A 27,846-nucleotide genomic window follows, 5' to 3' on the forward strand; every position below is an offset into this window, starting at 1 on the left:
GGTTTGTTGGTTTTTGAGACAAAGTCTCACTCTGTCGCCCAGTCTGGAGTGCAGTAGCAGAATCTCTGCTAACTGCAACTTCCACCTCCTGGGTTCAAGAGATTCTCCCGCCTCAGCCTCCCGAGTAACTGGGACTACAGGCACACACTACCATGCCTGGCTAATTTTTGTATTTTCAGTAGAGATGGGGTTTCGCCATCTTAGCCAGGCTAGTCTCGAACTCCTGACCTCAGGTGATCTGCCAGCCTTTGCCTCCCAAAGTGCTGGGATTACAGGCATGAGCCACCATGCCCAGCCTGAAGTTCTCAAGTTCTAACAATCCACAAATAGATGTTAGAAGCAGAGATAAAGATTCTATGTTGGCCATGCCATGCGCCTGTAATCTCAGCGTACTGAGAGGCTGAGGTGGGAGGATCACTTGAAATCAGGAGTTCAAGACCAGCCTGGGCAACATGGTGAAACCCAGCCTCTACTAAAAATACAAAAATTAGCTGGGCATGGTGATGCACGCCTGTAATCTCAGCTACTTGGGAGGCTGAGGCACAAGAATTGCTTGAACCCAGAAGGTGGAGGTTGCTGTGAGCTGAGATCACGCCACTGCACTCCAGCCTGGGCAACCGAGTGAGACTCCATCTAAGAAAAAAAAGATTCTATGTCATTTAAACTACATTCCTTAAATATTATTAAAATACATTCAAAGCTATCAGCAGGATCAATAAAGTGTGAAAGAAACCTGAGTAACACAATCAGCAGTCTACCAAACCCCTCATTTTAAAATTAATTGTCCAAGTATTTCACGCATACAAACTACACTGGAAAAAAAATGTAGAAAACACGTTAAATTTGTTTCATTCTTATTAGAGGATCTAAAATAAACACTCTAAGGATAAGTAGGTTATCTATGACATATATATCTGTATCTGAAAGAACAGCAACTAAACAAACACTGCTTCACAAAGTCATGGATGTGCTTTCTAACTATCCACTTGGCCTTCAAACGATGGAAGCAGAAGTAATCACAAGCTGGAGCGTCCAACTAGGGGAATGATTCTGGGGGAGATGAATATGAGACACTGATAAGGACACCTAAGTAGATTCTGCTTATCCCTGGTATGGGCAAACTGTTCATATATGGTATGTATGCAAAGCAGGTATGCCAAAGTCAGAGGGTAACTATAAGGTGATTTTGGAGCCATCAATGAAAGATGACAATCTCATACTGCATAATCAATATTCTAGTTATTGTTAATAACTATATTGTAAATCTATAACTAAATTCCATTAACTAATCAATACATTATTTTCCATTACTTAGAAATATTAAAAGAGTGACTTTAAAGATGGAAAAAAAAAACCAGAAAACAAAACAGGTCATCACCTCATTTAGTAATAGATTTTATAAACTAATTTTTTTGTTCATTCTTCCTAAATTTCATAACTTCATAAATTTTATAATATACTTTTCTACATATACACCTTACCTTCCTCCCAAGCAAAACTACTACTCTTTGATTTAATCGAGTATGGAAAAACCACTTTTCTTTCTAATACCATTCTTGATGATGTCCACATTTTGTGAAACTTAAGCTAAAGCAGTACAAGGGACTGAACCAGCATACAATGAACTTAAACATTTAGATTTATGTCTCCTAAGACTGCCTATGAGAGAGTTCCTGCATGATGGTCCCAGGCCAGCTTAGAGGCCTTCTGTGTGTGTTTTCTACAAGAATGAGTTCAAAGCTATTAAATAAACAAAAATATCTGATATGCAGAAATTTACCAAGAAGTTATTCAAGTACGTAAATGAGCTTTTTTTTTTTTTTTTGAGACAGAGTTTCGCTCTTATTGCCCAGGCTGGAGTGCAGTGGCACAATCTCAGCTCACTGCAACCTCCACCTCTCGGGTTCAAGCGATTCTCCTGCCTCGGCCTCCCAAGTAACTGGGATTACAGGCATGCACCACCATGCCTGGCTAATTTTGCATTTTTAGTAGAGACAGGGTTTCTCCATGTTGGTAAGGCTGGTCTTGAACTCCCGACCTCAGGTGATCCGCCTGCCTCGGCCTCCCAAAGTGCTGGGATTACAGGCATGAGCCACCGTGCCCGGCCATAAATGAGCACTTATTAATCTCAACTATTTTCTAATGATAAAGTCAAGCATCCATTTTCCATCTCTTCTAGCCAGTCTCTACAATGGAAAAAATAAAAGTTTTCAATTAAAATTACATTAAGTTAGTTGGAAATTATGTAGTTGTTTCTCTGAGGTATTACATGGCACCAAACATTCCAAAATCGTTAAAATCTTCCTTCATTTGGAAACAAGGTTAAGAAAAAGATGAGTTTTAAACTCTAGGCAAAAAGACAATCCAATTTCAAAACATTTCCCTCTGTTTTACAGTATATCATTCACACTCAGAAGTACGCACTTCAAACTTAAAATAATCTTGGGTGTATAAAGACTCACCATCTGTATGGGTTTCTTGTGGAGATCTCGTTCAGTTACCAATTTTTCCTGGTCAGTGACATAAAGACCTTTCTGTGCTAAAGCCTGGATTACAGCATCATGGCCCAAAAGGGGTTTTGCAGCATCACTCTTGAGAATGAGACTCCCAGCACGACAGTATAGTTCAGCCGATAGAAGCAAATTAACAACAGGTGGTTTGATGTGTTCCTGGTCATATTGATCTGTGTAAAATGGTTCTCGAAGTTCCTCTGGCACATTTTCTATAAAGATTAATGGAAAAAATTATCTTACAAGATTTTTATAAAAGAAACATAGAATTTAATTAATAATTATTATTTATGTCATAGAATTTAAGATTCCCTCTAAAAATATAGCAATAACCCTTTAACTGAAAAGATGATTCATTAAACCTTGACATACAATCTAGAATGAGACAAAGATACAAATTTCCTTTACAGAAGATATTTTCTGAGTATATTCCAAAAAGGGACTACAAAACAAGGAGAAAAGTTTTCTGAGTCTAGTGGCTCTGGGAAAATATTCCCACATTCATAGTCAAATCTACAGAATGAACTATAAGATTCCTAAAAACTAATTTCAATGACGCTCCTCACAGGCAAAGAGTCAACATGGAAATGCACCACAATAGGTATTTCAGGGGACTACTAGTCCTTGCCACCTGAGAATACAAAATCATCTGCCCAGTTTTACAGCTAATGAGCTGCAGAATAGAGACTGCCTAACTTATTCTATCTCTTTGCCTCAAGACTCCTGCCATCTCTCCCTTCATGCTTAGCTTGCTGACACTACTGAAAAAGAATCATAGCAATTGTTTAGGAGAGAGCTACTCTTAAAAATCCCTTACACTAGTAAACCACTGATATTGCCACATTACCACTGACCACTCCCCATCCTACCTGAAAAAGACTTCCTGGGCACCCAACTGACAAGTTCGACTAAAACATAAGTAGTAGTTTAGAAATGGGAGATGGGAAGTAAATCAAAATCTCCTCCAAAGTTTCTCTTTCCTGCTAGCCACTACCCTTTAAGAATGCCAAGTCCCACTCTTCCAATGTCCACTCCCACTCTCCCAATGTCTGCTCCCAAATCAACTTAAGCAAAGGCACTTGTATTTGATGGCAGCAAAATTACCAAAACAAACAAGAGAAACAAAATACTTCTCATTGTTTTACAAGTTTTCTTGCCTATTCTACCCTGTATGTCTTCTTCCTCCTCTCCATTTCTTACCTGGGCTCTATGCCTCTCATCGAAGCAGGACAAGGATGAGGTATGTCCCCCACAGGTGGGGCTTCTGAGTTAGAGGTTAACATGGAGCTGCAATTATATAACCTGATAGCTCTGTCCTGAGACCTAGCCAGTCCCTCACCTGCCTTCTCTCTAGAAAGTGAGGTTCTGAAGCCAGCCATCCCATCACTGATCTCAGCTGTTTCCTGAATAGGCAGCTTTAATATAAGCTCAATAATGCCACAGTACTAACCAAAACTGGTACTCTGAAAAATTTGTAGCCGGGCGCCGTGGCTCACGCCTGTAATCCCAGCACCTTGGGAAGCCGAGGCGGGAGGATCACAAGGTCAAGGGATCGAGACCATTTTGGCTGACACGGTGAAACCCCATCTCTACTAAAAATACAAAAAATTAGTCGGGTGTGGTGGCACGTGCCTGTAGTCCCAGCTACTCAGGAGGCTGAGGCAGGAGAATCGCTTGAACCCAGGAGGCGGAGCTTACAATGAGCTGAGATGGCACCACTGCACTCCAGCCTGGGTGACAGAGAGAGACTCTGTCTCAAAAAAAAAAAAAAAAAAAAAAAAGAAAAATTTGTTCACAAAGCATTAATATACTCCTTAGCAATTTTCACCTTAAAGTTTTTTAAAAAGTGCCTATTTAGAAAAATATCTTCACACAATATTGTAATAATTATTGCATGTTAATTTTCTATACCAGCATGGTTCTAAGGAATTCAAGGAATCAGAAATAACCCTCATCCTCAAGGAGCCAGTAATTTACAAAACTCTAAACAGACAGAGAGGTAGAGTTAAGCAATTCAGAAATTAGAGACAATACTAAGCAGGAAATTATTAAGCACCAAATGAAAGAAATCAACAATTAAGTACTTAGAGTTCAGAAGTGGGAGCATCACAGTGGGGGGACACAACTTCATCTTAAACAAAAATTGAGGCCGGGCACAGTGGCTCACGCCTGTAATCCCCGCACTTTGGGAGGCCGAAGCGGACAGATTACCTGAGGTCAGGAGATCGAGACCATCTGGCTAACACGGTGAAAACCCATCTCTACTAAAAATACAAAAAATTAGCCAGGCGTTGTGGCAGGCGCCTGTAGTCCCAGCTATTCAGGAGGCTGAGGCAGGAGAATGGCGTGAACCCGGGAGGCGGAGATTGCAGTGAGCCGAGATCGCACCACTGCACTCCAGCCTGGGTGACAGAGTGAGACTTCGTCTCAAAAAAAAAAAAAAAAAAAAAAAAAAAAATAGTATAGGCGGGGCATGGTGGCTGACACCTGTAATCCCTGCACTTTGGGAGGCCGAAGCGGGCAGATCACCTGAGGTCAGGAGTACCAGACCTGCCTGACCAATATGATGAAACCCCTCTCTACTAAAAATACAAAATTAGCTAGGCATGGTGGCAGGCGCCTGTAATCCCAGCTACTTGGGAGGCTGAGACAGTAGAATCTCTTGAACCTGGGAGGCAGAGGTTGCAGTGAGCCGAGATCGCGCCATTGCACTCCAGCTTGGGCAACAAGAATGAAACTCTATCTCAAAAAAAAAAAAAATAGAATAGCAGGAATCAGCAGAATTTTAGTCAGGAAAAAAAAAGCTTTCTAAACATAAGGAGAGGGAGAAGAGAAGAGTAGGGAAAAAAGATGTGAAGAGACACCAAATTGAACAATCTGGATGGTGAGAAGAGTTCATGTGGGAAAGCAGTAAGAGGCAAAGCTGGAATGGGAGAGGTTGGTGATGAGGACTTGAAAGAAATATTCATCTTTTAAACACGAGGCCTTTGTGTATTAGCTAATAAGGAGATGCTGACAGTTTTACAGGACAGTGTCACATTAAGACTGATGTTTTGGAACAATCTGCTATTTAATATTGATGGCTATAAAAATCAGAGATAGAAGATTATCATATAGATATAAGGAAATGAAGTTCAAAGGCAGTAGTGAAAACAGAAACTACAGGACATAAGAGACTAACTGCTAAAGACAAACAAAAAGTACCCAGGAATAAAGCAAAGAGAGAGGGTCAAGATGGAAATAAATAATAAGCCTACATTACGAGGGAAATAGTGATATTATTAATAGAAAAATGAAAATCAGAGGCAGCACCAATTCTAAAAGCAAGATCAAAAACTCAGTTTTAGACATATCGAGTTTGAAACAATAGCAAAAATATCCAAGTGGAAATATCCAATAAGCAGCTGGAGATATAGGACTCTGGAAAGAGGTCAAGAGTGGATGTATCAATTTGGGATTTTGGTGACATCTAAAAATATCATCCTCATTTAATAATTGAAAACACTTTCCTTTCTTCGTAGATGCATTACCCAGTAGTGAGCCAGCTTTAAATTTAATATAGCTGCCTCAGAGTGATGGTGAAGTTCAGTTTTAAATTGCAGAATATAGTGCTGGTATTCATTTACACTTTAGTATTGTAGGAAATAAACAGAAACTATTAGTAGAACAGCTGCAAAAGGAAAATTATTTGATTTTAAGATAACTATTGTAAAATGTATAAATAATGGATTTTTATTTCCTGTATCAATAAAAATATGGCTAATATAGGTTATTTGGCATCTAAATATTAGCTGTGAAAAGTATATGCTCATTATCAGTATTACAAATTTATCTATCATACCTATATATCCACCTAGCATTTACTTACTGCTTTTACATCCATTTTCATGTATGACCTTTATAACATCTTGTCAGACACAGTCCTAAACATGCATTCTGTCATTTAATTCTGACAACCCTCTTACCCTATTTTACAGATAAAGAACTCAAGAAAGGACATCTTGCCCAGGGGCACATAGCTGATAAGCACAGAATTATAGCTCTACACCATCTTGCTAAACAGGCTCAAACATAATAATGATTTGCCAAAAGCAAAAGGGTGGAAGGTGGAAGACAAGAGTCCAGGGGTTGCTTCCATTTCATTAAAGCATACCCACTAACCTAAGTTGTGAAAGTGTAAGTTTTAAAAAGACCCCAGTGCAAGGAAAAGGGAAAGGATCCATAGCTAATCAAAGACTGTTTCAAGAATACAACAAAAATAGACTCTTCAGCCCTCAAGAGAATGTAAAACTTCATACTGAATATAAAATAGGTCATTTTAAAAACAAGTCTTCAAGAGCTAAATATACTTAAGAGAAGACTTCAAAAGTGTCTATCATTTTACCAATGGTATAAAACTATTTTTTTTTAAAGTTTGGAATTGTACCACATTAAAAAAAAAAAGAACTGAAACAGCATATTAGAAAATAAACAGCAAAATCAAAGATAAGAGGTTTCACTCTCTCCCAAACCTCCAGAACACAAAAAGTAAGAAATTAATACTGACAGAACGGTTGAGTGAAATACCACTGCTAGAATTGCAAAGGATACAAGATGAGTTTTTCTTGTACACCATGACTTAAGCAGAACATAATTTAATCATGTTACTATAAGTCTTGACTAGACTTGAAATTAACATCCATCTGAAATGCTTGAGGTACAGGTAGAGGGAGCAGAGACAGTATTGCTCAAGGCAATTTTCTATAAAACTGGGTTAGCTACCAGTTGCATCCACATTCCAGCAAGTGACACAGATTTATTAAAAGCAATAAAGGGGCAGGAAGCAGGAGGGGAGTACATTTTAGAAATATCACCACACTAAATCATAGGAATACCACCTTATTTTCCAAATCTAAAAAATAGTTTCTAAGGTAATAACTATTATAGAATTTCTAAGTTTCAAAGAACTCCAATTAAAAGTAAGCCACAGAATCTGAACCTGAAATTAACCAAAAGACATAAAGATGATCAATAACATTTAAAACTTCATAGTAGCAGTAATTAAAGAAAGTTATCAAAATGGCAAAAAAAAAAAAAAAAGTTTAAACCCACTGTTGACAAGGATGTACTGATACGAATACTCTAATATATGACCAAAGGGCAAGGATCATGTTGTCCTCATTTACCATGATATGAATCTCTAGGGCCTAACTCAGCGCCTGGTACATGGTAAGGAAAGATTTGATGAATAAATAAAAATGTTATTAAAAAAAAATTCTAGTCACTAGCCTTTTCCTGAAAGTACTCCCAGGTTTCAAATTTCCCCCTCAAGTTTACTACCTGATTCTGCGCTAGTAATCATTATTTACTCCTTGTACATGCTTTGAGAAACTTTAGTTTTCTCTGGGCCACACTTAATTTCTGTGATAGCAAACCCTCTCAAAACCAGATAGGTTTTCGGTTTACCTACATTCACTACCTACATCCATTCTGAAATTTGGTAAAAATTTGGGCTTTGAGAAAGTATAGGCTTTAGATTTTAAAAGAATCGGTTGAGTCCTAATTTTACCACTTACTTTTTTTTTCTTTTTTTCTTTTTTTTTTTTTTTTGAGAAAGAGTCTCACTTTGTCGCCCAGGCTGGAGTGCAGTGATGTGATCTCGACTCACTGCAACCTCCACGTCCTGGGTTCGGGCAATTCTTGTGCCTCAGCCTCCCGCGTAGCTGGGACTACAGGTATGTGCCACCACACCCAGCTAATTTTTGTATTTTTAGTAGAGATGGGGTTTCACTATGTTGGCCAAGCTAGTCTTGGACTCCTGACCTCAGATGATCTGCCCACCTTGGCCTCCCAAAGTGCTGGGATTACAGGCACCAGCCACCATGCCCGGCCCAGCCATTTACTTGATGGGATCTTGAGTTCAGTAATTAACTTCTCTGAGTTTTAGTTTCTCCATATTCCACAAATGTGCTGCCTATTCCTACTCTGACCTCAACTTCCTCCACTTCCCCAGGCCACTATGTTCCAAACACCCAACTCTTCCTGTTGCTAGAATATGCCAGGTTCAGACCTTTTGGCCCACGCACTAGAGACCTTCTGCCTCTAATGTTCCTCCCCTTAACCGAATGAATGGTTGGCTCTTTCCATTCAGATCTCAGTTAAATGTAACCTCCTCAAACACATTTTCCCTGACCACCCAATCACTCATTGTAGTTTAATTATCTAGGTAACAACTATTACTATCTCATAATATTTTATTTCTACCTCCCCTCACTATAAGGTACCTCAAGGAGAGCAAGATACTTATCTGTCCTGCGTCACTATACCTGGAACTGCGTCTGAAACACAGTACACACTCAAATATTTACCAAAAGACTGTACAGTACCTACACAGAGCCTTGCCTTCCAAGAAGGTACCAATTAAAAGTTAGCTCCCTCCTGCCCTCTACATTATTACCAAATAACATGGTAAGTGTGGTACAGCATTCCTGAGCTTAAATTATCACCTCCACTCCTCCCATTACCCTATAAGGCCAAAGCACCTCTTCTGAGCGCCAGATCTTTATAAGCCATCAGCCTACTCAGCTCTTCACTTGCGTGTCACAAAGAAACCTAACTCAAAATGGGAGCCAGGTTTCTCAGTGACCAGGGGAGTTACAAATATGGAAAAAGGAAAAACTAGAATAAACTCTGTGGTGCTGGTTGAAATGGGAAGTGTCATTATAAATACATGATGTTTCAGATATATATCTCTTTATATATATGGAAAGCAAAAGAAATAGATTTAGCTATACACTATGTATATATGTGTGTGTTTGCTATCTGTCTGCTAAATAACACTGTTAGCAATAAGTGTAGCAGCTGTATCTTGGTTTCTAATACCTTTCCCACCAAAAACAACAGGGATCCTTGAAGAAATGTTTCCAGGTCTGGAGCAGGGAAAAGTACAAGATATGCTTAGGACATCTTTGTTGTGGTATGTGCCAGAAAGTAAGGAAACGCTAACAAATAATGGAGCCATGTCAAAAGAACACAGGATCCAGATGGAAGGGGATGCCATTGGCTAAAACTGGGAAAACATGAACATCAGAATACATAATAAAGAATTATAACCCACTGAATAAAACACACATCAATGAGTCTATCCTGACACAAATAAATAATACATTAAAAAAGCTCTTTCGGCCAAGCGCAGTGGCTCACGCCTGTAATCCCAGCACTTTGGGAGGCCGAGGCGGGCAGATCACAAGGTCAGGAGATAGAGACCGTCCTGGCTAACACGGTGAAACCCCGTCTCTACTAAATATACAAAAAATTAGCCGGGCATGGTGGCGGGTGCCTGCAGTCCCAGCTACTCAGGAGGCTGAGGCAGGAGAATGGCCTGAACCCGGGAGGTGGAGCTTGCACTGAGCGAAGGTCGCACCACTGCACTCCAGCCTGGGCAACAGAGCCAGACTTCGTCTCAAAAAAAAAAAGAAGCTCTTTCTTGTGGTAGAATAATACCAACAAACAAATGGAAAAAAAGGATAGTAATCAACAGCAATAATTGGTTCAAGCAAGATCATTATTGGATTCTAAATGGTGGGTAACAGTTTAATGAACAGGATATTTTGAATTACCTCCCTATAAATTACTTATTAATTTAAAGTGGAAAAATAATTTTATAATGGAGAAAACTACAGATACCACTTTGACCAGGTGATCAAAGTTAACATCACCTATACTGGAACAAACATTATGTGTCCCCTGATATGATTTACTGAGAATACAACATCTCTTCTGCAGTAGTCTACCAGGCTTCTATAACTTGAACCTTATCAAACTTGAATAAAGAAACCTTAAACAAATCCAAATTTAGAGACATTCTATAAAATAACAGGCCTATTGTTTTTATAAGATTAAAAAGTACATTTTAATAAAGAAAAAAATCAACATAATGCTCAGACATTTTGCAGGTACTGGGAAGGAAGACTTCCCCCGCCTCCCCTGCCTTCCTGGCATCACTGTATATGAGGGAGTATGTCAAGCTGTTCTGATCTTGGAAGAAATAGGGGTAAGGAGACTTTCAACTGTCTGAATATCTTTGCTCTGGGGCTGCCTGGCTGCCACGTGATTTGTCTCTGGGTACCTCTCGGGCACTCTTGCCCAAGTCTTCTGTGGAATGCAGGGATGGTGCTGTGCAGAGAGGCAACAGGGCACATCTGCTGACAGAGAGACAACTGGTGGTCGTGGTAGTGGCAGTGACAAGCAAGAGGAGTACAGAGTGGGTCTGCCAGAGGGCAGCAGGGAAGAGTGAATGGAAGAGAGGGAAGAAGGGAAGTACGAAAGAGGGAAGAAAGCCAAAAGATAGGGTGCACCAGAGTGCAGAAGTAGTAGGGGTTTAGGAGATGGTCTCCAGTTCCTGGGTCTCTATCAGCTCTTGTCTGAGGGCAGGACTCTGTGTAATTTGTTTTTTTCCTACTGTCTAGGTATTCCTATCAATACCAGCACCCATGTAAGGATCTCATCATTGTCCCAGTCATTTGGACCAAGGGTGGAGGGGGACATCTGCTAAATCAGGGCCCAGCACTCCAGAGTAAAGAGGAACACAAAGAAGGAGGCACCCAATCAGCTCCTGCAGAGAACTGGCTGCTTGTACCAGACATACAACGCAAAAGTTTGGCAAGAGCTAAGACAATACCTAAGGAAGGGGCTTGATATCCAGCCAGCACACAGCTAAGGGTGCCAGGGTGCTCTATCTTATTTTATTTTATTTCATTTTATTTTATTTTATTTTTGAGATGGAATTTTGCCTGTTGCCCAGGCTGGAGTGCAGTGGCACAATCCCAGCTCACTGTAACCTCTGCCTCCCAGGTTCAAGCAATTCTCCTGCCTCGGCCTACCGAGTAGCTGGGACCACAAGCACAGACCAAGTAACTGGGACTACAGGCACACACCACCGGCTAATTTTTTGTATTTTTTAGTAGAGATGGGGTTTCACCTTGTTTGCCAGGGTGGTCTCAAACTCCTGACCTCAAGTGATCTGCCCACCTCAGCCTTCCAAAGTGCTGGGATTACAGGTGTGAGCCACCACGCCCAGGCTGGTGCTTCATCTTCAAAAGTGTTAATATCATTAAAGACAAAGGCAGACTGAAGAACTATTCCAGGTTAAAGGAGACTTAAGAGACATGACAACTAGGCTGGGCACGGTGGCTCACGCCTGTAATCCCAGCACTTTGGGAGGCCGAGGCCAGCGGATCACGAGGTCAGGAGATCGAGACCATCCTGGCTAACACAGCAAAACCCCGTCTCTACTATAAAATACAAAAAATTAGCCAGGTGTGGTGGCGGGCACCTGTAGTCCCAGCTACTTGGGAGGCTGAGGCAGGAGAATGGTGTGAACCCAGAAGGTGGAGCTTGCAGTGAGCCGAGATGGCGCCACTGCACTCCAGCCTGGGTGACAGAGCGAGAGTCCGTCTCAGAAAAAAAAAAAAAAAAAAGGTGACATAACAACTAAATGCAAAGCATGAGCCTGAATTGGGAAATAAAATAGCAATAATGAAAATCAAAACAACTGGCAAATCTGAATACGGGCTGTGAATCAGATAAGAATATCACGTCAAGGTTAAATTTCTCAATTTTTTTCTTATGAATTATGAATTTTACTAAGTGATTACATAAAGACATATAAGTGTTAATTGTAGTGCTGCTTATTGTAGCAAAATATTAGAAACCATCTACATATATTAAAATAAGAACCAAGTTAATAATTTACAGTATAGATATATTAAGCAATATTATATGCTCAGTAAAGTTACATATCACAGAAGGAATCTATATTTACCTGAAGAAACTGCTCAAAATGTTAAAAATCAGATTAAAAATAATATAATTCTCTTTGTAAATAACAATTATGTGTACACATATAGAGAAAGAACTCTATGGTCATTTTTAATGCTTTTTTTTTTCCCCAACGGTCATCCATTAATGTTTAATTTAAAGTGAAAGATAAAATTAAAAAAATACATTTGGATTTTTAGCCCAGACCTCCCCTTTGAGCCACAGATTATGTTTGTGATATCTTCCCTTGTATGTTTTACAGGCATTTCCAAGTTAACGTGGCCCATGTTGCACACAATAAGTCTGCCCCAATCCAGTGCTTCCACGTCAGTAAACCACAACTCTGCTATTTCCAAATGAGTCAACTGAGGGTCAGTTTTGCACCTGTCACACCCACAGCCCAACTCTATTCTCCATCTGATTTATAACCAAGCTCTATTTCCAACACAGATTCCCACACAGACTGAACACCTCTGTGTCTCTTCATCTTAAATGCATTACCTCATTCCAGGTCCCATACCTCTTGCGTGACTTCTGGCAACACTTCTGTGCTCTCGCCATCTTTTCATACTTATTATTAGCCAGGGAAAGCTTTTGACACACCAATGACCTTCCATTGCTCCTAGGGTATGTTAAATATTCTGTTATGATTTAGAGAGAACTGACTAATCTGGTAGTCTGGTCCCTGCCTTTACCATAGCCTCATATTGTAGCTTGTTTTTTTTTTTTTTTTTTTTTTTGAGATGGAGTCTCACTCTTGTCACCCAGGCTGGAGTGCAATGGTGCGATCTTGGCTCACTGCAAACTCCACCTCCTGATTCAAGTGCTTCTCCTGTCTCAGCCTCCCGAGTAGCTGGGATCACAGGTGCCCACTACCACACCCAGTTAAAATTTTCCAATTTTTAAATGAGATTATGTTCAGGAACTATCCTTTATTTTATAGGAGATGCACACTGAAGGAGTGTGGGATACAATATCTCTTTACATATTCTCAAATGGTTCAGAAATATTATATATATTTATTTATATCCTATATATATGCACACACACACACACACGTTATATATACATTGCTGGGTATGGCGGCTCATGCCTATAATCCCAGCACTTCAGGAGGCCGAGGCAGGCAGATCACTTGAGGTCAGGAGTTCAAGATCAGCCTGGCCAACATGGTGAAACCCTAGCTCTACTAAAAATACAAAAATTAGCTGGGCGTGGTGGCACGTGCCTGTAATCCCAGCTACTTGGGTGGCTGAGGCATGAGAATCGCTTGAACCCGGGAGTTGGAGATTGCAGTGAGCTGAGATCGTGCCACTGCATTCCAGCCTGGTGACAAAGCAAAACTCTGTTTCAAAAACAAACCAAAAAAAAGCCAGGCACGGTGGCTCATGCCTGTAATCCCAGCATTTTGGGAGGCCAAGGCAGGTGGATCACCTGACCAACATCGTGAAACCCCGTCTTTACCAAAAATACAAAAAAATTAGCTAGGTGTGGTGGCAGGCGCCTGTAATCCCAGCTACTCGGGAGGCTGAGGCAGGAGAATCACTTGAACCCGGGAGGCAGAGGTTGCAGTGAGCCAAGATTGCACCATTGCACTCCAACCTGGGCAACAAGAGTGAAACTCCGTCTCAAAAAAAAAAAAAGATGTATCTATCTATCTCTTTCTCTCTCTCTCTACACACACACACACACACACACACACACACACACACACACACAGAGGCATTTGTGTGGGAGGTAGGAAGAAGGAATGAGAGAGAATAATAAAACAAATGGGACAAAATAATTGGTAAATCTGGGTAAAGAGTATTTGGGAATTCTTTATACTATTCTTACACATTTGAAATTATGTTGAAAAGGCTACAAAACTTCAAAATGCCCCAAACCAATCTTTTCTCCCAAACTTGATGATCTTTCAGTGTTCCTTACATCAATAAAGTACACCACAATCCATCGAGCTGAACAAGTCAGAAACCTAGGAGTCATCGTTAATGCCTCCCTCTCCTTCAACCATAAATAAAATCCATTACAGAATCCAGTCTAAAGTCTTCCCTCTTCTCACAATCTCAGACTCCAGGTTCTGGTTCTCCCTAGTTCAGGCAACCAGCACATTTTATCTTAATTACTATATTTACTCCGAATTTTGTCTTCCCACATTCACTCTGCTCCCCGCTCCAAACCATTCTCTACTGTAGCCAGAATTTGCTTATTTCCCACAAGCAAATTTGGTCATGTCACACACACCACCCCCATCCCCAAGGGTTTCCAATGACTTCTCACTTCTCTAAGGATTAAAATCCTTCCTCTGGCCTACAAGAATGGAATGATCCTATCCCTGCCAGTCACATTCAGTTCCTGGAAACCATGCTCTCTTCCACTCCAGAGCCTTTTCACATTCTCTGGAATGTTCTCCCTATTCTTTACCCCCTTTCAGATTCTCAGGGGCCATTCAGTCTGGTCCAATTTCCCCCCCATAAACAGAAAGAATATAGCATTTATCCTGCTTTCCCTGTACCTCAATGTAATAAAATTTTACTTTTGAGACTATTCAATTCTATTATAAATAAAGATGAATACATTTGTAAAATGTAGATGAAATCTTCAAAGATATTTTAAGTATAGATAAGGAGCTAGTTTTAAAAGTTTGTTAAACATATAATTGATAGAACATGTTAAATAAAGGTAAGCAGTTAATAGCACACGTACATTAAACATAGAAAGGGATGGAAAAAACAAGATACCTAATATTTATGAGGCACCTATGTATTAAATATTCATGACACACTAAATATACTAAGTACTAAATATTCATGACAGAGTAAATATGCATGACACTAAACAACAAGAGTCAATGAACACATGAGCACAATATTCATGAGTCCTTAATTCAGCTACCCATTGGTGATGCCCAGTCTGGCCCATGTGTCCTCTGCCCAAGGAACACAAAGCCCATGGCTATCATCAGGCTTGTGGCAAGCTACAGCTGTGGCAGGCTTCCTTGTCCCATGTCTAATAGAGCAAGTGTGTGGCACTGGCCTATGTCTGTGTGGGCCTCTTTGTTCAAACCTCAGCTCTCGTCCTGGTGACCACACTATCAGCAGAGAAGGCTAAGGCAGTAGAGAGAGGACATATGAAATGTACATACTGCAGTATTCAGGGATTGTGGTCCTTCTTCCCTGTTTGCATCCTATCCTAAGTGTTTTAACTCATCCTATCTCTTTCCTCTTGCTTCTCACTAAAAATTGACTTAACAAATCACATAATTTGGGCATTTTAAGTTGTTCTGTAAGCTTTCTGTTCTGTGACCTCTAGGCTAGTTTTGTATGGCATGTACTTAGAGGCTACCATTGGATCAAGGTAATTTCTCACACAGCACTCAGGGTAACCAAATAATAAAGGGAAATTTATTTTTAAAACAGCATTCCAGCTAATAAATAGAGAAGTCATGATAGAGAGATAACTAGATATTAAGTATCTTGTGGTAGAACTACACACCACCTATAAAGTATACCAAAAAAAAAAAAAAAAAAATCAAACGTGAATGCAATCAATCCTCTAGATCTAACTATCAATTTATAACGAATACAGAGGACAAAGAGAAACTTGTTAATATCATGGAGCTCCAAATTGTAGGAGACTTTATAGGACAAATACTCTGGTTTCTCCAACAAATAAATTGCAAGGAAGATAAAATGAGATGGAGAAGGAGCCTATACATTAAGAAAAAAAATCTGGTCATATATACCTGAAAAAGAAAAAAAAAAAAACACAACAATATAAAGGGATATCAACCAATTACAAAGTATGGCCTTTAGATGGATCCTAACTAGAACAAATAAAACTGTAAAATAAAAATAAAAAACATTTATGAGACAATCAGAAATGTTCACATTGATTTGATGATATGGAATCCTGTGACGACAATAGTGCTGTGATGGCTGTGCCATGATTACATTTTTAAAAGGGAGTGGACTTACAGAAATACATACTGATATATGTATAGATGGGATAACATGATGTTTGGAATTTGTTTCAAATAATTGGCAGTGGTGGGGAGTGTTTAGAGATGAATCAAGATTGGCCGTAAGTTGATGACAGCAGGGGCTGGATGATGGGTACATGAAAGATTATTGTTATTGTATATATCTGAGATTTTCTATAATCAATCCTTCTGTTTGAAGAGAAAGAAAAAAGCAAGAGAAGAGTGTAGAACTTTCAGTGATCAGAGAAGAGCTCTGAATGGTGTGGTACATAGATATGAGATCTAGAACTGCTACAGCCATTTTCTACCATGAGACTAGACAGCCTGAGAATGAAATCCACACATGAACAAGGGCACAGCTAAAAGAATCACAGAGAAATGAAGCTACAGCCCTGATCAAATCAAAACCAAAGCCCATCCCACTTTAGGACTTTTTCCAGAAATAATAAATCCTCTTTACTATTAGCCAATTTGAGGTGGATTTTGTGTTACTACAAGTGAGGACAGCGTAACTGATACAATCTCCCATTTACTTTCAACCTAGTCATGCTTCTGTCTCTACATTCCCCTCAAAATGTTCTCAGCAAAATCATCAATAACTTCCTTGTTGCTAAATCTAATGGATCTTTTTGAGAGTCCTCGATTAATCTTTCTCAGCTACACCTCATATTCCTTCATCCTCAATGTTCTCTTCCTTAGTCTTCTGAGCCTCCACATTCCCTTGGTTTTCTTTCTAATTACCCTATGCCTAGCTCCTTTGCTGGCTCGCCTGTCTTGGGTTCTTTCTTTCTCCATACTCTCCCTCAAAGTGACTGGCAGTCAGCTGGGTGGGGTGGCTCACGCAGGTAATCCTAACACTTTGGGAAGCCGAGGCAGGAAAAGTGCTTGAATCCAGGAGTTCAAGACCAGCTTGGGCAACATAGTGAGACCCCATCTCTACCAAACATTTTCAAAAAAGTTAGCCAGGCATGTAGTCCCAGCTACTCAAAAGGCTGAGGCAGGAGGATCACCTGAGTCCAGAAATTTGAAGCTGCAATGAGCTTTGATCACATGACTGCACTCAGCCTGGGTGACAGTGAGACCTTAAAAAAAATGTGACTAGGCTGGGCACAGTGACTCACGCCTGTAATCCCAGCACTTTGGGAGGCCGCGGGGGGCGGATCACAAGGTCGGGAAATCAAGACCATCCTGGCTAACACGGTGAAACCCCGTCTCTACTAAAAATACAAAAAATTAGCTGGGCGTGGTGGTGGGCGCCTGTAGTCCCAGCTACTTGGGAGGCTGAGGCAGGAGAATGGCGAGAACCCGGAGGCAGGGCCGAGATCGCGCCACTGCACTCCAGCCTGGGCGACAGGGCGAGACTCCGTCTCAAAAGAAAAAAAAAAATGTGACTAGTGACTGGTAGTCACCTACTTTTTAAATTTTAATTACCACTTATAGCTCTCATCCCTGAGGTCTTCTAAGCTCCATACATGAATTTCCATGGGCCTAATGCACACACCACCATTTTATATGTTCCTCAAACTCAACATGGTTCTTCCCCCCGCCCTTTAAACACACACACTGGCCCTCTTCCATTGTTTGCTTTTTCACAAAATAGAATCAATCTTAACACTTCCCAAGATCTCATCTTTTCTTCCACATATCCAATCAATCATCAAGCCTTATCCTTTACATTCATCCACTTCTTTCCATATCCACCACTACCATCCACATTCAAGATGCCATCATCTCTCACCTGAAACATAATAACTTCCCACTGGTTTCCTCCTTCATAACTCTTGGCCCTCCTCCAACTGTTTCCAAGACATCTTTTTAAAAATTGTGGTAAAATATACATTACATAAACTTTACTATTTTAACCATTTTTAAGTGTATTCCAAGAGATTTTCTAAAAACAAATCTTCTGATGATTTTATCTTGCTTAAAACAGAAACTGACTGGCTCAGGGTCCAGGTGGGAAGAAGACTTCTCACAAGATCTACTCTTTTATACCTTTGAGTTTTGAATCTGTACCTGTATACTTATTTTAAAAAACTTTTTAACTGTTAATAAATTTTCAAGAACCTATATAATAAAGAACTCTATCATCTATTTTTTAAAGGGTAGATAACAGAAAATATTTCTGCTGTTTCAAAATCTGTTATGAGACAAAATTCTATAAAACATGTAAATTAGAAAATAAGTTTACATGGTCAACAATCTATTTTAACATCATCATCAACCAGGCACGAAGGCTCACGCCTGTAATCCCAGCACTTTGGGAGGCCGAGGCAGGCAGATCACTTGACCCCAAAGTTTGAGATCAGCCAGGCCAACACGGCAAAACCCCAATCTCTACTGAAAATCCAGAAGACTGTAACTCAGAGGTTAAGATACAAATTTCAGTATCACACAGGCTTAGACTCTAATTTTGTTTCCACCTCTTACAAGTTGTATGATCAAGGGCAAGTTAGTTAACTCCTCTAAATCTGTCTCATTGTTTATTTTTAAAAGGGTGAACTATCATATAATATTTCCTAAATTCTTATTTTCAAATTGAATATTTGTGAAATCAGTATGTCTTATAATTAATTTGTACTTCAATGTACAAAAAAAAAAACCTTTTTAGATCACAATAGTGTGTCTTATAATATTTATAGCAGTGATTCTCAACCTGGGCTCCTTTTGTTCCCCAGGAGTCACCTGGAGATGTCTGGGGACATTTTGGGTTGTCACAACTGGGGTAGGAGTAGGGGTAGAGGTAGGGAGCACTACTGGCATTAAGTGGGTAGAGGCCACCGATGCTGCTAAAATCCTAGAATGCATAGGACAGCCCCCAACAACAAAGAATTATCTGGCCAATAGTTCTGCAGTTGAGAAACCCTGTTTTAGAGTCTTAGAAAAAATAAAATATCTACTTAATAGGCTCATTCTCAGAATTAAAATAAATAACGCATATAAAATGCTTACAAGAATAATTAGCACAAAGTACATGTTTAATACACTTAATAGTATTTTTTCTTTTATTTAATCTAATGTGCTTAGAATAATTTAACTACTAAATAAATACCAAATTCCTTCACCTCACCCTTCACATAATTCTGTCCGTTTGTCTTTCAAGCTGGCTCTCTCACTGCTTCATTACATAAACCTCATCCCATCAATCTGGTCTATGTTGTTTCATTAGCACTACCTGGGTTTCACAACTCCATGTCTACACACAAACGATTTCCTCCATCTACCATGCCTACTTTCAATTCAGCCTATAGCTTAAATACCACCCCCACTAGAGAGGTCTTCCTCCACAGACCACTGACGAGGCTGGAAATGGCCTCTCCCCTGCCACCCCACCGCATCCTACCACCATCAGTCTCCCTCTGAATGTCATATTTCCAATTATATGACTCTTAGCTTATTTCTGAACTCTACTGTGGTTATACATTTATCATACCTCCCCTACTAAAGCATAAACTCTTAAAAGAAAGGCATAGCTTAAACATATAGGATTTGACACTGTTGAATCAGACCATTCTCCTTGAAACTTTCTCCTTCCAGGGCTTCAGTGTTACTACACTTTCTTCTCTGTCAATGGCATCGCAATTCAGCCTGTCAGTCACCAAATCTCAAAATCTCAGGTAACCTCATCCTTCTTAAAACCTCAGGCGACCTCACCCTCTTACACATTCCCTTTTCATTCAAACCATTTCCCATGTACCCACTTAGAAATACTAGAGATTAAATCTCTGCAACATTTTTTCTATCTTTTGCCTCCTTTCCATTTTTTGACTTCTACCCATAGAGAACAGTAGTTACAAGTACAGGCTGAAGTCAAATTCCCTGGGTTCAGATCCCAGCTCCATTAGTTGGATAACTCTGAAAGAGTTCCTAAGCCCCTGGGCCTCACTTTCCTCATCAGTAAAATTGGAATAAGTAACCATTCCACCTCAAAAGGCTGTCAAGAGGATTTAAATGATACAGTATGTGTAAAGTGCTTGACACACAGTGTAAGAGCTCAATAAGTATTAGCAGCTTTATTTATTTATTTCTTTATTTTTTGAGATACAGTCTTGCTCTGTTGCCCAGGCTGGAATGCAATGGCATCATCTCGGCTCACTGCAACCTCCACTTCCTGGGTTCAAGTGATTATCCTGCCTCAGCCTCCTGAGTAGCTGGGATTACAGGCACTCATCACCACGCCCAGCTAATTTTTATATTTTTAGTAGAGACGGGGTTTCACCATGTTGGTCATGCTGGTCTCGAAATTCTGACCTCAGGTGATCCACCCGCCTCGGTCTCCCAAAGTGCTGGGATTACAGGCGTGAGCTACCATGCCCAGCCTATATTAGCAGCTTTATTATCATACCCCCCCTACTTCAAGACCTCGTGAACTTTTCTTTTCTTATTGGTAAATTTTCTGTTGACTACAAAGTCAAAGACACCGGACCTCATCTTTTGCCGAGACTCCTGCAATAATGTCCCAAACTGGCCCCTCTGCTACGGGTCTCTCTTAACCACAATGCTACCCACTGCTCTCAACAATCTTCATATATGCACAAGAGTCAGACCTTATATAGGACTTTGAAAGCAAGATTTGTAAAGATAGACAAAGAAATGTAACAAGGTATATTTATAATAGGAAATATCTTATATCACTAAAGTAAATGGGATAAAAAGGAGAATAATAGTTGAGAAGATTGAAGTGATAAACTGACACCAGGAAGTGGGCCTTGAATTCCAAATTCAAGAGTTTAGTAAGAGTGTCACAAGAGGTTTTGCATCTACCATTTCCCCCAAAGGATTTAAGGGAACAGAACATTTAAAGAAAATTCTGTAAAATCTTTGCTTAAATGGGTTAAGCTCTTCAAATATAGAAAAGGCACAAATAGTTGAACTACTTCCTCCTTTGCAATTTGGATTATCTATTTAGTGTTTCAAATTCATCTATAAAAACATATTCTTCATTTAATCAAACCTGTATCTGCATTCTTCCACAAAATAAACTATTAAAATTTGGGCTATTTGTAATACTTTTGTAATACTACTGTAAAGAGAAGAAAATGATTCAAGGCTCCTAAGACTTCAAATTAAGTAAATATTCCGTATCTGCTTTCTAGGTATTACAACATCAGTGTTTTTTTTTTTAAGTTCAATTACTTCATTCTATGCTCACAATTTATTTCTAGCTATCATTTTAAATGACTTTTAGAACATATGGTTATAAAATTGACTACTTTTTCAGTACATCAAAAGTTAGAAAGTTTCTAATAGAAAACACCAAATCAGTGCCTGAAGACCCTGTAAGCCATTGTTAAAGGAGTGATTTAGTAAATCATACTTGAAAGCTGGGCTAATTTTTTGAATAACTGAATATAATTAGGTAATACCTTTGAAATATGCTATTAACCTTTCCTGCATAAGAGTATCTGCAGCAAATAAAGAATATTTACATCAAAAAAATTCCTAATTTTTTTATTCACTCCATATAAATTTATGTTTTGAAAGACTGTTGATAAAGAATAAACAAAATGCACAAACATAACATTCTTAATAATGTATTAATATATTGTTACTAAATCACTCAAGGTCTTCTAAACTTGTTTTTCATCCCGTTTGAATGTGGTCTTTTCATCCATTCCAACTGCTGCCAAGGCAAATGTAATAGCCAACAATATCATCTATCTGAAACTGAATTAAGATTTGTACAATTTTTAAAGAAAAAATATTAGACTTCAATATGTACTATGTGCACATTTTTCACACCTGCAGATAAAACGGTTACTCTGCAGAATGGTATAGAGTAATAAGCAAAGACTTCAGAGTCAGACATGCAGAATACATCATCTGCCAGATGTTTAATCTTGTGCAAATTAATCTGTGAGCCAGTTACCTTATCTGCAAAATGAGAACAGTATCTACAGGGTTGCTGCAGGAAGAAATGAAGTAACATATTCAGAGTGCTGGGTACCCAACAGGAGTGTTCTACCTCCACCAATACCTTATTATCCTTTGGAGTCAGATCTCAAATCAAAACTCATTTCTGCCACTTACTAACACTGTGATAGTAGGAAAGTTAACCTCTCTATGCACTAATTTCCTCCTATTTTTAAATAGGGAACACACTACCTACATCAGAGAGTTGTTATGAATCTCTAATGTACAACTTAATGCAAAGCATCCAGCAGAGTGCCTAGCAGACATCAGATTCCACTGATACTAGATTCCCTTCATTTCTTCTTCAGGTGTGTTCAATATGTTCAAGTGGTCTAGAATCTACCAACCTGCCTGACACATATCCAGAAAGCAGGCCATTTTCTAGTTGGAAGCTTTTGTGTATGCACGGCAAAATTTTGATATCTGTATCCTATAAGTATCCTCTCAGTTCCAGATGGAAAGAAAATATTTCTCTTATTCCCTTTGCCTTCCACTTCATACATACTTTTCCACATAGGTGACTATGTAAATTTCCCACTTTCCATGTTTTCTAAGCACTTAAATAGCCTTGATTTGCCATCCAAATAGATACCAGCTTCAGTGTGCTGCTTAAGTTAAAACCAAAATACATCTATTATTCTCACTGCTTATATCAGTGGTGCCAGAATGTTTTTATAAAAAGGCAGTAACACTTTGTGTTTCTTCCTATGAGTTATGCTAGACATTTAATTTCAAAGAGATGTTTAAAATTTAAATTATTTGAAAAGGATTATATTTATTCCTGATGCCAGCTTAATATCAAAGCATGAAAATTCAAGTAAAATTAAGGCTGCCATAAACATAAAATCACATCAATGTGAAGTTTCCCCAAAAACAAATTCAAATAATTTTCCAAACACTGAGATTAATCTGCTATTTAAGTAGGATGTGTAAGTCCTGAAAATACTCAGTTGTGTAAGTTTAAGCAGTAAAACTGAACTAAACCATTTACCAAAACATTACATAGTCCTAAAATTGGAAATGTCACCCTCCCCCCGAAAAACCCTATATTTAACATGTGGAAATTTGTGAGTACTAAGGAACTTTTCAACAAATATTTCATATATCTAAACTTCATTAACTAGGGAATAGAAATCTTGTAAAATTACTCTTAAAAGTTACCAAATTACAGAAGCATCGTCCAATGAAAAGCAGCTCTCTAATTTTTTTAGCATTTCACAACATGGGCTCCTAAAGCAACACTAAAGAATCACAACGGGAAGCCCTTTTCCTGTTATTTTGCAAAGACTGGGTTATGGAGGGAGTGTTTAACTGCTACTGTACTATACAATTTCTGTGTCAACAGCACACGCCTTCAAAAAACTCATCTATTAAAAAATTCCCCAAAGTAGGGAGTCTTTGTTTCTTTTAATTTATGAAGCCAAAATACATTTGGAAAAAAGAATATGCCTCACTGATAATATGAAAACAGCACCCTACAGTCAGAAAACTGAACACGGCTTTAAATAACTGATTTAATAAGAACTTAACATGTGTGCAGAAGGCTGATACAGCCTTAAAGAATGACAACAAAAATTAATACTGCACTTGACACAGGCCACCTTCCATCCAACGGAGCCTGAATAGCAGTCATCATTACAAATGTCAAAATCAATATAGTACTATGCACCATCCACCTTCTTGCAATAATAAAGAAACCAACTTAGATTTCTTGGTGGTGTAATCACAATTATGACTGAGGCAGAAATATACGCAGCACCATGAAGAAAATACCACAAATTAAAATCACTCTATGTAAAAACATAAAATTGCTCACTGGGGGGTGGGGAGGGACATTTTGCCATCCAATAAAAGGAATCTGGCCAAATCCCACCTGACCATTCACGTGCCCTTCATTGAAGACCAAACCTGCTTTCCTTATTTCTCCTTTCTTTCTCTTCCTAGCCTCCCATCATCTCCCTGAACCTGTACGAGAACACAGGCACGGGGAGGGATTCGAGAATCGGGAACAAAAACCGAGATGTGGACCACATCAGGAGGAAGAGGGGAGAGAAGGGGTGACACCACTAACCTGTCCCAAAGGCTTTGGCCACCAGCCAGGCCAGATTGCAGGCGATTTTGGCCCTGGAGAAATCATAGTGGTCAAAAGGCTTGATGGCTGGAACAATGAACGTCTTTCTCATCTCCCTGGGGTCTGCAGCATCCCCCATCTTTCACGGCGGCTCCTCGGGATGTCCCGGCCCTAACCTTCACATGGCGTGGCCTCGCCACCACGGGGGTCGGGAGGGAGGGAGAAGCAAGCTCAAAACATCGGGGCCCGGGCGATGTCTGCCCGGGCGCCGACGGGGGAGAAGCTCAGCTGTCCGCGCCGCGGGCCTGCCGCCTCCCGCGGGAGCCGCCGCCGCCGCCGCCGCTCCCGGGCATAGGAATGTGGCGGCGCCGTCTCCGTCCGTCCGTCCGCCCGTCCGTCCGCGCAAGGTCCGCCCCGTGCCCGCGCCCCTCCGAGCCACCCGCCCCGCGAGCCCGCGTGTGAGCGAGGCCGCCTCCCCTTTGTCTCGGTTTAGTCACACGGGCTTGGGGGAGGGTGGAGGCTGAAAGGGCCCGGAATTTTAAGGGAGGGGGGGCGGGGGGAGCCTTCAACAATCACGTTGTGGAAAATGTCCCCGCCATCGCGATGCCCGCACGCCCTTGCCTCCCTCTCCCCTTCCCTCGGAGCGGGAAGACACCTCAGGCCCCGGGTGGGCGGAGGGACTAGCAGGACGAGGTGGAAGTGCGCGGCGAAGTGGCCCACCCAGCGCAGCCCGGCCCGGGCCCGCGGGAGACGCAGCAGCGGAAAACGTCAAAATCACTGCGGCTCACAGGCCACCGCCGGCCCGTCCCCTCCTCTGTGTTCCCTCCCGTCGCCGTCTCCTCCTTCCCCTGCCGCCGTCGCCGCTGCCGTCTCCCGGCTCTTCCTTCCTTGCTGACGGCGAAGGTGGTGGCCTGGGAGAGGCCGCGAATCCCAAGCTCTCAGTTCCTGTCTTATCAGTAATGTCCTTGTAATTTTTTCCTGCCCCTCTTTCTGCAGCTCGCTGGGTCGTTCCCCCGCCGCCGCCGCCGCCGCCGCTGCGGTTTTCCGGCTGCGGCACTGGATGGAGGAGCAGATGCGGGGACTGAGCATGCGCCCTCGCGCGGCTCCGACCCCCGCCCCCGCCCCCGCCCAGCTTGCCTCTGGTCTCCCGCCCACTGAGCATGCCCAACCTCGCTCCCCGCCCGCGCCCGGGATTCGGGGCGGCTGCCTTTTAATCATCGCTCTGGAGTACTCGCTTGAGTGGACATCCTCCACGTCCCTGGCTTTTGGCTGCTGCTGCCTGCACTGCTGAAAGAGGAAAAGGAAGGAAGGGAGCAGGGAGAGGCCTGGCAATAGCTTTCATATTCTACTTACACAGTGCTTCATCGAAAAGAGTTGATATTTATTTAAAATGTTCATTATGTGGCACACACTTTGCAGCGAACTTGACCTGCACTATCTCATTTAGCCCTCACAATAATCCTGAGAGGTAGACGTCATTGCTGATTGTCCACGAAAGAGGGTGGAGTTGATTAGGTCATACATGGAACTTAACCAGGATTGAGGATCTGTGGGGGCTCCAAACCTGTGTTAATTTCATGATATCGAGATATTTTCTTAACTCAGTGCTCTCCACTTAAATTTTGTCTCTGAGAGGGCACACATCCATCAATGCCTCCCCATTCGCTCAGAAAAGAGCATAAATTCTTTCACAAAACAAGCTAATGCCCTTTGTGATCTGGCATCTACAGGCCTTTATAGCTTCATTTTGTCAGAACTGCTCTCTATTTTCTTCAATAAGCCTGCCTTCTCAGATCTCTACCTCCTTGCTCAGGGTGGTTCCTCTGTCCACCCAGCTTACTCCTACTGCACCTTCAAACTCCACAGTAGTCACTTCCTCCATGAAGCCTTCCCTGACAGCTGCTGACAACTTTCCAGTCAGGGCTGTCACACAGGTGCCTCCCCTGTTGTTCCCGGAGCACCCTGTTCTTATTTCTCTTGTAGCATCTGTCACATTGCGTGGCAATAATCAGTTACTTGTCTGTTTTTCCTATTGATGACATGATGACAGGGTATATCTCCAGCACCTGTACAGTGCCCAGCCCCATAGTATAATTGCTCAATTAATGGACTACATGTGAATATTATCAAAGTTAACACATACTGAGCTTACTTAAATCACTAGCTCCTCACGTCTCATTTTAATACATTATCTAGTTTTATTTTTAAATGATTGTTGTTATTATTATTATTATTATTGAGACAGTCACCCAGGCTGAAGAGTGGTAGCAAGATCTCAGCTCAGTGCAATCTCCACCTCTAAGGCTCAAGCGATTCTCCTGCCTCAGCCTCCTGAGTAGCTGGGACTACAGGCACGCACCACCACGCCCAGTTGATTTTTTGTATTTTTAGTAGAGACGGGGTTTCACCATGTTGGCCAGGCTGGTCTCGAACTCCTGACCTCAGGTGATCCGCCAACCTCAGCCTTCCAAAGCGCTGGGATTACAGGTGTGAGCCACCACGCCCAGCCTATTATTATTATTTTTTGAGACAGGGTCTTGCTTTGTTGCCCTGGCTGGAATGCAGTGGCAAAATCACAGCTCACTGCAGTCTCAACCTCCCAGGCTCAAGCAATCCTCCCACCTCAGCCTCCCATATAGCTGGGACTACAGGCACACACCACATCCAGCTAATTTTGTTTATTTTTTGTAGAGATGAGGTCTCCCTATGTTGCCCAGGCTGGTCTCAAACTCCTGGCCACAAGGGATCCTCCCATCTCAGCCTCCCAAAGTGCTAGCATTATCTAATTTTAATCTTTATAAAATCCTGTATTATCTTCATTATACAGATGAGAAAACTAAGGCTCAGAAAAAATAATTAATTACTCTTATTTTGCACAACTGGTAAAGGCAGAGGGCAGCTCCGTCAAAAGGCAGGTCCCTTTGTTTCTGTTTAATCCTTGTAAACACTCCTCCTTAAACCTAGTAGGACACAACAGATAAGGCTTGCTAACAATGTGGGATATGAAAAGAATGTGAGAATAATAATATGCCACAGGGTGGTTGATGTAATTTTTCCAATAATTTAATTAATATTAATAGGGTTTTTCTCATGGGCAAGGAAGGCCCTTTGCTGTATCACATGGAGGATAATAAAATTACCATATAGATAACAGCTCACAAAGCATGTTCATATGATAACTAATTTCCATATCTATTTTATGAAGTAGGAATTATTATTGTCTTCCAATTCTAGATGCAGGACTGAGAATTGCAAAGATTAAGTGGCATGGCCAAGATTTCATGGTTGATTCATATCTGAGTCTGGCTTCAAATTCAAGCACAGGTCTTCTGGCTCCACTCCTCTGGCACTTTTCCCTGTGCCTGCTCTCTTTCCACATTATGGAGGCTAACATGTACATAAATAAATTTATAATACAATGTAAAAGTGCTGTAAGAGATATAAAGTGCAGTCAGGGGCCAAGCACAATGGCTCATGCCTGTAATCCCAGCATTTTGGGAGGCTGAGGCAGGTGGATCACTTGCGGTCAGGAGTTCAAGACCAGCCTGGGCAACATAGCAAACACCTGTCTC

At 40.9% G+C, this 27,846-nt stretch overlaps 2 protein-coding genes across 6 annotated transcripts in view; both read right to left on the reverse strand.

The window, feature by feature from the left end:
* The window catches only part of CAMSAP2 (calmodulin regulated spectrin associated protein family member 2), a 123,647-nt gene extending 99,232 nt beyond the window's left edge, over positions 1–24,415 (reverse strand). For 4 of the 5 annotated variants that reach the window (XM_055234848.2, XM_055234845.2, XM_055234847.2 and 1 more), the window contains exons 1-2: positions 24,275–24,415; positions 2,463–2,722 (exon numbers count right to left, since the gene is read on the reverse strand). In XM_055234848.2, coding sequence (XP_055090823.1) covers positions 2,463–2,722; positions 24,275–24,413 — 399 coding nt within the window. In that variant the 5' untranslated portion in view covers positions 24,414–24,415. Of the gene's footprint in view, positions 1–2,462; positions 2,723–12,828; positions 13,231–24,274 lie in introns of those variants that run through there. The other variant, XM_055234846.2, reaches the window with a different exon arrangement.
* A 643-nt stretch (positions 24,416–25,058) lies between these two features.
* LOC134731965 (natriuretic peptide Oh-NP-like) lies at positions 25,059–25,517 on the reverse strand. Its single transcript, XM_063613711.1, has 2 exons — positions 25,444–25,517; positions 25,059–25,330 (listed from the first exon to the last, which is right to left on the reverse strand). The coding sequence occupies exons 1-2, from the start codon at positions 25,490–25,492 to the stop codon at positions 25,059–25,061; spliced, it is 321 nt and encodes a 106-aa protein (XP_063469781.1). The 5' UTR covers positions 25,493–25,517.
* Positions 25,518–27,846: the final 2,329 nt, after the last annotated feature.

Source organism: Symphalangus syndactylus, chromosome 19 (genome assembly GCF_028878055.3).
Source record: "Symphalangus syndactylus isolate Jambi chromosome 19, NHGRI_mSymSyn1-v2.1_pri, whole genome shotgun sequence".
In the NCBI taxonomy this organism is placed as follows: domain Eukaryota; kingdom Metazoa; phylum Chordata; class Mammalia; order Primates; family Hylobatidae; genus Symphalangus; species Symphalangus syndactylus.

Bases quoted from the DNA above. Each gene is read 5' to 3' on its own strand.
- LOC134731965 (XM_063613711.1), bottom strand. From the start codon at position 25,492: ATGATTAAAAGGCAGCCGCCCCGAATCCCGGGCGCGGGCGGGGAGCGA. The intron at 25,331-25,443 runs GTTGGGCATGCT...TCCTCCATCCAG, and splicing joins GGGCGCGGGCGGGGAGCGAG to TGCCGCAGCCGGAAAACCGC.